We start from the raw sequence: 10,147 nt of genomic DNA on the forward strand, positions 1-10,147 counted from the left end.
AAAGGGTTGTTTTATTGGGGATGCAAATATTTTACGTGCCGACATCTAAGACATAATAGGGGCAATTCTGAATGAAACCTGTTAAAATTTAAAGGTTGTTAAAATTTTAAAGGTTGTTAAAAATGAATTTCTATTCTGTACTGTTTAATTTTGAAGTCCGTTTAAATTTAACACCCTTTAAAATTAAACATCCGACAAAATCAAAATTTACTATTCTAAAACATCAAATTGATGTTAAATTTTAACAAGGGTGTTTAAATGCATCCGTTAAAAGTGACAGTTTTAAAGGATCCCTCGCTAGTACCCTTTAATTAAAAAAAACAATAAATAATGGCGTACCTGGACGGTATTTTACATTTATTTATAGTAAATCATGACGAGAATTCACAAAGAATGTAAGTAGTTATTTGATAAATCATATAAATATTAATTAATGCGATTTTTTAGTTTGCAAAACAACAGAATTCAGCGACAAATGAGGGATGCAAGTAATCCTTTTCATTTACCAGACAGATTATTTTTAAAACTGTTTAGGCTTGACAAACAAACAACTCTAGACTTCATCGACAGTATCAGAGATCATATGGCTCAGCCATTAAAAGGATCAAAAGTTCCAGTTCATTTAAGGGTACTAACAGCTATGCATTTTTTTGGACACGGTTCGTACCAAACGGGAACTGGCCTTCAACATCCCTTGGCAGTTAGCCAACCTACAGTCAGCAGATGCATAGCTGAAGTCTCTGATGTCATTACTAGATTTTTGCTCAATAGATGGGTAAAATGGCCCCGAACTGATGACGAAAAAAATAGCGTGAAACGAGGTTTTAGACTGCTCGAACCACGTTTGCATAATATGCTAGGTGTTATAGACTGCACGCATATTAAAATTATTGCACCATCAGAAGAGCATCCGGTACATCCAGCTGGACCTTATTATTGCAGAAAGGGATATTACAGCATAAATACCCAAATAATTGCGGATACCAATCGCATTATAAGAGCAATCAATGCCAGGTTTCCTGGATCGGTACATGATGCAGCTATTTGGTCGATGTCTGCCGTTAAAAGGATTTTACAAAATAATTTTGTACAGCGCAATGACGAAAATTATTTACTTGGGGATTCTGGTTATCCTTTGGAACCTTGGCTGTTGGTTCGATATCCTCATGTAATACCAGGTTCACCAGAAGAAAATTTTAACGCAACTTTGTCAAGAATTCGAACTATAATAGAGCATGTTAACGGTTTATTAAAATCAAGATTTCGATGTTTACATGAACACCGAGCTCTTCACTATAACCCACGTAGAGCAGCTAAAATTATTTATTCTTGTGCGGTTTTACACAACATATGTAGAGAAAGAAATGTACCGGAACCACCAAACGAGGATTTTCCTCCTGTGCCCCCATTGCGAGACAATCAAGATGTACATCAGATTCCCAGAAACAATGACTGGTATCGTTTGGGTGAAAGATTACGACAAAATATAGTAGAGACTCATTTCCAAAATTAAATCAATATAATACAAATGAACAATTTATTAACAAGAAAATTAACAAAAAAAAAACATATTATAATTGTAATAATAACTAATTTATAATACTACTAATACGGTACTACTAATATAAATATAATTAACTTATTAAAAATCAAATTTTAAATTTAAAACCGGGCTTCTGATTTTACTATTTGCCAACCTAATATTCGATTTAGCAACTGCAAAGTTGCTAGTTGCTAAACGATATAAACATTCCTCGTGGCTGTGAGCCAAAGCTGCTATATCATTATGTGTTTTTTTAAATTTTTTCCCTCCGTTGCCGTCAGCGTCATTTTGCTTGCGCTTTCGTGCAGGTTCTTCTTCATTATGTATCTAGGAAAAAAATACTGTTTTATAATCAAAACACCAAAATTTATTGCCCACGTGGAAACACTGCTTACTGTTAAAAACTCTTCGGTTGCTAACGCCACCTCATTTTCGAGATCGTATCGTTCCTCCTCAAAGATTTCTTCCTCGTAATTTACATAGCTGAAGTTTCCCTCTTCAATCCCGCCTTCTGGTAACTCTGGCATACCTTCTATTACTATCTTATTAATTAGCGAGAGTATTCGCTCCTCGATGTCGGTGAGGTCTTTTTTAAGCGAAGGCCCTCCTCCTGTTCCCTTGAGATGTTGTTTAATTTCTCGTGCCGCCCTTCGTACATTCGTTTTCAAATCATGAAAACTCTATAAATATTATAATTTAATATTAATATACGTTTTGGTATTTTTCATAAGTATTATTTGGGAAAATACTGTTCCTGTTCGATAGACAGCTTGAATTGCCATCATAGATACAAAAAAATATATTGTTCTCACCTTTAACACATACAAAACGTAATTATCACTTATTTACTTTACTGCGAAGTTTACGCTATAGTTACTTTCACAACAAAAAAGCTGGTTTAAAATTTGATGATAGAAAAAAACTACATTTTAATTTTACAAACATTATTTGAATCTGGTAAGCTAAGAACATGTTTTTATTTGTGCCGAAGACAGACAGATTTTGTTAAGTACTATAATGGAACAAATCACTAAATATTACTTACATCTTTCCACTCCTTAGTCGTTTTATTCGGACCTGCTTCATTATTTAACAAACCTGTTAATTCTGCCCACTTTTCTTGACTTTTTTGTTGCATATGCATGTTTTTTTGTTTAGCATTTATCATGAAACGATTGTTTTCAAAAAAAGAAATCATAATTTCTTTTTGTTTTTTGGTCATTCTTTTGCTTGCCATTTTAATTTTTTTTTTAAATTGAATTAATGGCAGAAACCACCTTGAGAACACGTCGAAAATGTACCAAAAACAAAAACAAGTGAAAAATGACATTTAAATGATTTTACTTACCTACTTGATTTTTTTGTTTGCCCGTTGATTAATTTATTTTTCACCTGTCAATTACTGAACGATAACACCTTGGAAATGGTAGTAATTAGCACCCTCGTAATGCTTCAAACAATAATTGCCCGCAAATTACAAGTTAATTTTTATGGTTATTAAATAACAACATAACTACATTTAGAAAATAATTTATTTTAATTAACAATTTACAAACATTTCATACCTACCTAAAAACATAACGAAAATAATTTCTATTCTCATTTCCCAAGTAAAAAATACAATTTTCAATTACTTAACTAAATTTGAGGCTCCTATACTGTCTGTCCTCTTTTATAATTGTGAAGCTTTTCGAGGCACCAGTCTTGGTTACTGCAATTTTGACCACTGAAACAAATCATCTGTCTTCAATGTTGTTGATGCGCAGCTTGGCCAGTTCCTCCCGCATTAAACCACAAAAAGCACCGATTACTGGAGCAACTTTATGCAAGTAATAAAGAGTTATCATTTGGTGCGTTTTTAATAAAAAGTAACACTTCTCCCTCTAAGACACTGGATTTTTTGGAAACATATCATTTTCAGCTAATTTCAGAAAAGCAATCACATGACTGAACACATACATAATTATGTGTTGTTCAATATGAACATCAAATCGGATGATAAAATTTCATAACCTAAAACCAATACATTTTACTTCGGTTTCCTTGAGTATAAACTTACTTACCGTGGAGTTAATTTCTTATAAGTGGCTTCCTGTAGTTAAATATAGTAATTGATGGCAAATTATAAATTATCCAAAAATCCAGAATAAACTTGGATTTGTTTTGAATGTTTTGATTCACTAATTGCACTCCTAACCTCACAAATTGTGATCACCGTTGAGCACGTACCACTTGGTCTCGGTCCGTCTCCGTCTGCTTCTTAATTTTATATTATAATTTATCTATACCAGATTTTATGTTTAAGAAGCTCAATTCCAACAAAATTTGAATTTATGATAGTAAAGTCAAGGCATCTTTAACCTAAAATAGGCCACGAAACACACGGGGTAGTTCGTTTAAACCAAATTAACGAAGTCTTCCGAAAATTTAAACGGATCCGATAAAAATATGTCAATTTTAACATGGTGTTAATTTATCGGGATCCGGAATACCAATTAATATACACATCCGACAAAAATCTTGATTTTTAACAACCTTTAAATTTTAACAGGTTTCATTCAGAATTGCCCCTAATAGGGCCAATTCTGAATCAAACCTGTTAAAATTTAAAGGTTGTTAAAAAATAAACAGCCAATCAGATTTACGAATTTAACTCGTTACTATGGAAATTTGCATTTTAACACCCTTTAAATTTAACAAGTTTGATTCAGAATTGCCTCTAATGGATGCCTATCGGGAGTGTCAAACGACCTCGTGGCACTGCTAATGCGCTGGTACTCCCACCCCGCGAAAAAGAATATTCGAGGGAGTATCGACCTGATACGGGAAGAGAGAGGTTCTCGAGATGTTTTTGGGAGAAGATCCTGGAAGAAGGAAGTGCCAGGACGTAGCCAAAGAGGAGAAAAGAAGTTTTCGGGAAGAGTTTGGTGGGGTTCCTGAAGGAAGGAGGTGCAAGGACGAAGAGGAATTTTATCGTTCGTTTTTTTATCACCGTACCCAAGTGAAGAGTTCCTGGAAGAACCAAGCTTATCGTGATGCCGTTGCAGTGAGTAACTTATTGTCGTCCCTGTTGTTCCCTTGAAGAGACCATATCGAGCCAACGACTTTGATTTTCGCTGCTGTTCCGGCGGAGCCGCCGCTAACCTTGAAGTTTTTCTTCGGATCCAGAGGTCTGTGACGCCGCTGTTTTTTTATCAATTCCAATCCAGACGGAGAGGAGCTGCTGATAACTACGGTTACGAGCTAAGTCCACTCTAACGCCTTATAGCTCTAATTTTCCATTTAGTCGCCCGGTCACAGCTATCTTTATCGAAATTCTCGGAAGTTTTTTTGTTTTTTTTTATTTATCATATCGCAAGATAGTTTTGTACGAGGACGCATGAATACATTTCATTTTCTGCTGTATTATTTTAATATATTTCAGTGATAGTCCCTTCTGGACGTTAATGGTAATTTTTTTTTTTTTTGCTAAATATTAGAGGAATTTCATTTAATCAACACTTGTCAATTTTATTATCCGTTGAATATATTTTTAGTTTTTTTCCTGTGTTTTCTTGTGGCTTGATTCTTCTCGACTGTTTACTCGACGTAGCGGAGTAAACTACCCCAACAGGAAGCTACGTGGCGCCCAATACAAAAAAAAATAATAAGAACTCTCCGAACCGCGACCCGCCCCGGCTAAAGAGCTGCCGTTCGCTGTAAAACTCTCCAAAAGAGGGTTATACAAAATTGACGCACGAACGTGGGGCCAGATTGAGTTTTTTTGAGTTTCGGTGGCCAAGCTTAAGTCACCTAGAGAAGAACCAAACCACAAGGAATTTATCGAGATATTTTTATCATTGGGTATTTACAATTTCGATTGCACATAATAGGAGTGGCCGATATTTTCTGATATTTTTTTGTTTTCTTATACTTGTTTCATCGAGTTGTTTCCCTTGTTTCGACTTTTTGAATTATTTTCTTTGGATCATGGAGGGTGTAATGAAACCCATCCACCTATTAAAGGAGGAACTTAATTATAAATTAAGGATCCGTGGTATTGTATCGGAGAGGAAAGAGGCTAGTCAAAAGCGTAAAATTTTGCACCGCATGATGACGCAAGACGCGGATAGAGCCCTTACATTTATCGACCCTTTATATGCGTTCGAAACAGAAAGAATTGCGATCGACAGAACTCTCGAGTCAATTAAAAATAATGTAGATGAGTTTGAGGGCCCGAAATCGGATTCAGCTTTCTTACGTATTGTTTCTCGTCTCATTCATATAACTAATCGAGTACGGCGCATGCCAATTCCGGAAGAAAACCCGGAAGAAGTAGCAACTTTTAAAAATGAGTCCTTAGCCACGTGCGTAGAATTAGAAGCCATAGTATATGATAAGGTCGAAGGTCAGACCACTAATGAATTTGAATCGTCTTTCCTACGCCAAAGTAGTAATCCGCATGATCTCTTAGTTTCGGTCGCGAAGAGTGCGATCGCCCAAGCCCAATCTAGGAAGATCGATATACATAAATGGGGATTAAAATTCGATGGCACCCCGAGCCAGTTAAATGCCTTTTTAGAGCGAGTAAAAGAATTAGCCGCCGCTCGAGGGGTCAGCGAAGAAAATGTATTTCTTTCCGCGGTAGACTTATTTAGCGGGCATGCTCTCTTATGGTATCGGTCGATAAAAAATACAGTAAAGTCGTGGGAGGATGTAGTCACTGCACTTCGACGAGATTTCTTACCAAGTAATTATGACGACAATTTATGGGAGGAAATTTAAAGCCGTACACAAGGTCGAGGTGAGCCGATACATATCTACATTGCTATTATGGAGTCGCTTTTCTGTAGACTCTCGCGCCCGGCACTTGAAAAAACCAAAATTAAGATTGTTAAGCACAACCTATTGCCCCATTACGCGAGTCATCTCGCTTTAATAGAATTTGACTCTGTAGCGAACTTGGCCATCGTGTGTAGGAAGTTAGATGAAGCTTCGGCCCAACAAAAAAAATACCAACCACCACCTGGTCCATCTAAATTTTTAGAATCTGATCTCGCGTATATTGACACAGCGTCCACTTCTTCTCCATCCGTGAGGGAAATATCTTCGTCTGTTCCAAAAACCCGGCCAAAATCAAATTTAGTTTGCTGGAACTGTCAGAAACCAAACCACACCTTTTCTGAGTGCAGATTAACGCGAAAACGATTTTGTTTCCGTTGTGGAAAACCTGGCTGCACCGTGAAATCTTGTACGGTCTGTTCAAAAAACTAACTCACGAGGCGTGCGGAGCTGGTCGCCATGCGTCTCCTTTCACACAAATCAAGGCCTATAACGTATCCATTTTATCTAATGAATTTAAAGCACAACCGTTAAAATACACTTCTTCCACAGAATGGGATTCATGGCTGCGTAAAGTCCATAATTTTTGTACGTTTCGTTCTGTTACTCGCTCTCTTACGTGTAGTTCCGAGTCATTGCCAAAAATAACGCCCGTTTTCGTTGAGAAACCTTGTGATAACAGACCTTATCTCAAGTATTAATCTTTGATTTTCCCGTAGTAGCCCTTCTAGATAGTGGTGCTAATTCTTCAGTCTTGGGTAGCGAAGGCATTCATCTGTTGCACACCTTTAATGTTAATATTAGTCCAATTTCGCAAGCTGAAGTGACTGTCGCAGATGGTACAAAACAAAAAATAATTGGTAAAGTTGAGTTGACTATCAAATAAAATGGACAATGTCGGTCTCTCCCTATATTGGTAGTACCTACCTTATGTCATTCATTAATATTAGGCAGTGATTTCTGTAAAGAATTTGGCTTGGTTGTCAATTTTTCTAATAATTCTTGGTGTATTAGTAATCAGAGTGTCCAGAAGATCAATACACAAACTATCTCGTGTCCTACCGGTAGTTCTAAGAGTTGGCGACATGGTTTGGAATCATTATCAAATCTGTCTAGTGACGAAAAGTTGCAAGTTGAACGAGTTCTTGAACAATATAAAAAATTATCGCCAGAAGGATGTCTTAGAAGAACCAACAAGATCACACACCATATTGATACCGATGACGCGAAACCTTTCCGCCAGAGACAATACCAAATGTCTCCGTTTATGTTGAAACATCTGAATCGCCTCCTTGACAACATGCTATCGATTGGAGTAGTTGAACTATCCACCAGTAGTTGGTGCTCACCAGTACTTCTCGTGAAAAAGAAATCAACCGGAGAATACCGATTTTGTTTCGATGGTCGTAAGTTAAATTCCGTTACTAAGTTCGATTCTTACCAACTCCCTAGAGTCGACCATATTTTGAATATGTTGCGTGACACCAAATATTTGTCATCCATTGATCTAAAACACGCATTCTGGCAAATCCCCCTTACTCCCGAATCCAAAGAAAAAACAGCATTTTCAGTACCTGGTCGTGGCCTCTTTCAATTTACTGTTTTACCTTTTGGACTTTCGAACTCTGCTCAGTGCCAACAAAGGCTAATGGATTATATTTTAGGTCCAGAACTTGAGCCGAAAGTCTTTGTTTATCTTGACGACGTGATAATAACAGCTTCATCTTTTGAGGAACACCTTGAACTTTTACAAGTAGTTCATGATCGTTTGCATTCCGCAGGACTCACGATTAACATAGAAAAATGCCAGTTTTTTCGCGCTTCTCTAAATTATCTTGGATTTATGATAGACGCTCAAGGACTCAGAACCAGTCCAGAAAAAATAGAAGCAATCGTTAACTATCCTAGACCACGAAACACAACAGAAATTAAACGTTTCATGGGTATGTGTTCATGGTATCGACGGTTTGTACCATTATTTTCGTCTCTCATGGCACCCCTTAGCGATTTGATAAAACGCAAAGGCAAGAAGGAAGCCATTGAGTGGAATGACGCCGCAGAAGAAGCATTCCATAATATGAAAAATGTCCTCATTTCAGCACCCATTCTCACATCTCCAGATTTTTCTCACCCTTTTGTGATACAGACAGATGCTAGTGAAACAGGTCTAGGTGGTGTGCTCACTCAAATTCAAGATGGCGACGAAAAAGTGATAGCGTTCGCCAGTAGGAGTCTGTCTCGAGCGGAGCGAAACTACAGTGTAACGGAAAGAGAATGTCTTGCCGTGATATTCGCCATTGACAAATTCAGGCCTTACATAGAGGGAACCCGTTTCAAGGTTATAACAGATCATTACTCTCTCCTTTGGTTGAACCACATGAAAGAACCATCCGGCAAACTAGCTAGATGGGCAGTTAAATTAGCGCAGCACAACTTCGAATTGCTCCACCGGAAAGGGAAGCTTAACGTGGTTCCTGATGCTCTCTCGCGCGCCCATATCGTCCCTCCACCATTAGTACTGAATGTAGATCTTTTAGGTGTAGATCTGAAGGACCTAGATCCTTGGTACGTAGAGCTACGTCAGAAGGTACAAAGCGATCCTGATAATTTTCCCAGTTATGCCATTAAGGATAATTACCTTTATCATTATCGTCCCTTAGACTTACGAGTTCTACAAACCAATATATCGCCTTGGAAACTTGTTGTACCGTCATCATGCCGAAAAAAAATTCTCGAGGCCAGCCATAACGTCCCTACTTCCGGTCATCTTAGTTTTTATAAGACCGTCCACAAAGTTTCTGAGTCTTACTATTGGCCAAAAATGAGGCGCGACGTTTACCTTCATCTTAAAAAGTGTCCAGTGTGTCCTTCGCAAAAGATGCCAAATTACCTTAGGTTGGGTTTGATGGGTGCCCAGAGAAAAATCAAATTTCCTTGGCAATGCGTTTCTATTGACATAATGGGCCCTTATACACGTTCTCGTAAAGGAAATTCCTATCTAATTGTTGCCACCGACTATTTCAGTAAATTTGTTTTGATAAGGCCAGCACATCAAGTAACCGCGAAAACCGTGGTGGACTTTTTGGAAAACGAAATCTTTCTGATGTTTGGTGTCCCCCAATATTTGATTTGCGATAACGGTACACAGTTTACTAGTAAACTTTTTAAAGATCTAGCCGCAGAGTACAAAATTCAAAATATCTGGTACAACGCCCGGTACCATCCGCAAGCAAATCCGGTAGAGCGCGTAAACAGAACTATCGGAACGGCAATAAGATGTTTTATTAAAGATTCTCAAAAAGATTGGGATCTGCAGATACCTCGTATCGGTCATGCTTTAAGAACAGCAATCCACGAAGTCACGGGTTACAGTCCTAATTTTCTCAACTTCGGTAGGAAAGTGCCTGTTTCTGGAGAATATTACAGTCATAAAGAAAATCCTAACGCAAATTTGGATCTCGACGTTGATGACGTAAAAACTTTTGCAGCGGAGCTTAACAAGTTACCGGACTTGTACCGAAAAGTCCAGGATAAACTGACGGCTAACTATAAAAAAAATGCAAGGATCTATAATTTGAGAAGGTGTCATCACCAATTTAAAGTCGGAGAGAAAGTTTGGAAGAGAAATTTTGTTCTTTCAAACGCCGCAAAAGATTTTACCGCTCATCTCGCTCCTAGGTACCTTCTATGTACTGTTCATAAGATCCGGTCACCTTTAGTTTATGACCTAAAATATGAAAACGGCACCGACGCTGGCGCCTGGCATGTCAGTCAGTTGAAACC

The 10,147-nt window shown here is 37.6% G+C and overlaps 2 protein-coding genes across 2 annotated transcripts; one reads left to right on the forward strand and one right to left on the reverse strand.

Moving 5' to 3' along the window:
• The first annotated feature begins 330 nt into the window (after positions 1-330).
• Positions 331-1,513, forward strand: LOC135143778 (putative nuclease HARBI1). Its single transcript, XM_064075718.1, has 2 exons — positions 331-395; positions 448-1,513. Exons 1-2 carry the CDS (start codon positions 331-333, stop codon positions 1,511-1,513), a joined length of 1,131 nt encoding a protein of 376 aa, XP_063931788.1.
• A 129-nt stretch (positions 1,514-1,642) lies between these two features.
• LOC135143779 (uncharacterized) lies at positions 1,643-2,687 on the reverse strand. The gene is made up of 3 exons (XM_064075719.1): positions 2,589-2,687; positions 1,939-2,223; positions 1,643-1,870 (listed from the first exon to the last, which is right to left on the reverse strand). Exons 1-3 carry the CDS (start codon positions 2,685-2,687, stop codon positions 1,643-1,645), a joined length of 612 nt encoding a protein of 203 aa, XP_063931789.1.
• Positions 2,688-10,147: the final 7,460 nt, after the last annotated feature.

The sequence above is a fragment of the Zophobas morio genome, unplaced genomic scaffold, assembly GCF_036711695.1.
Source record: "Zophobas morio isolate AGI-343-1 ecotype UQ-CSIRO unplaced genomic scaffold, CSIRO_AGI_Zmor_V1 ptg000076l, whole genome shotgun sequence".
NCBI classification, from domain to species: domain Eukaryota; kingdom Metazoa; phylum Arthropoda; class Insecta; order Coleoptera; family Tenebrionidae; genus Zophobas; species Zophobas morio.

Bases quoted from the DNA above. Each gene is read 5' to 3' on its own strand.
- LOC135143778 (XM_064075718.1), top strand. From the start codon at position 331: ATGGCGTACCTGGACGGTATTTTACATTTATTTATAGTAAATCATGAC. The intron at 396-447 runs GTAAGTAGTTAT...GCGATTTTTTAG, and splicing joins GACGAGAATTCACAAAGAAT to TTTGCAAAACAACAGAATTC.
- LOC135143779 (XM_064075719.1), bottom strand. From the start codon at position 2,687: ATGCATATGCAACAAAAAAGTCAAGAAAAGTGGGCAGAATTAACAGGT. The intron at 2,224-2,588 runs GTAAGTAATATT...TAATATTTATAG, and splicing joins CGACTAAGGAGTGGAAAGAT to AGTTTTCATGATTTGAAAAC. The intron at 1,871-1,938 runs GTAAGCAGTGTT...TTTTTTTCCTAG, and splicing joins CAACCGAAGAGTTTTTAACA to ATACATAATGAAGAAGAACC.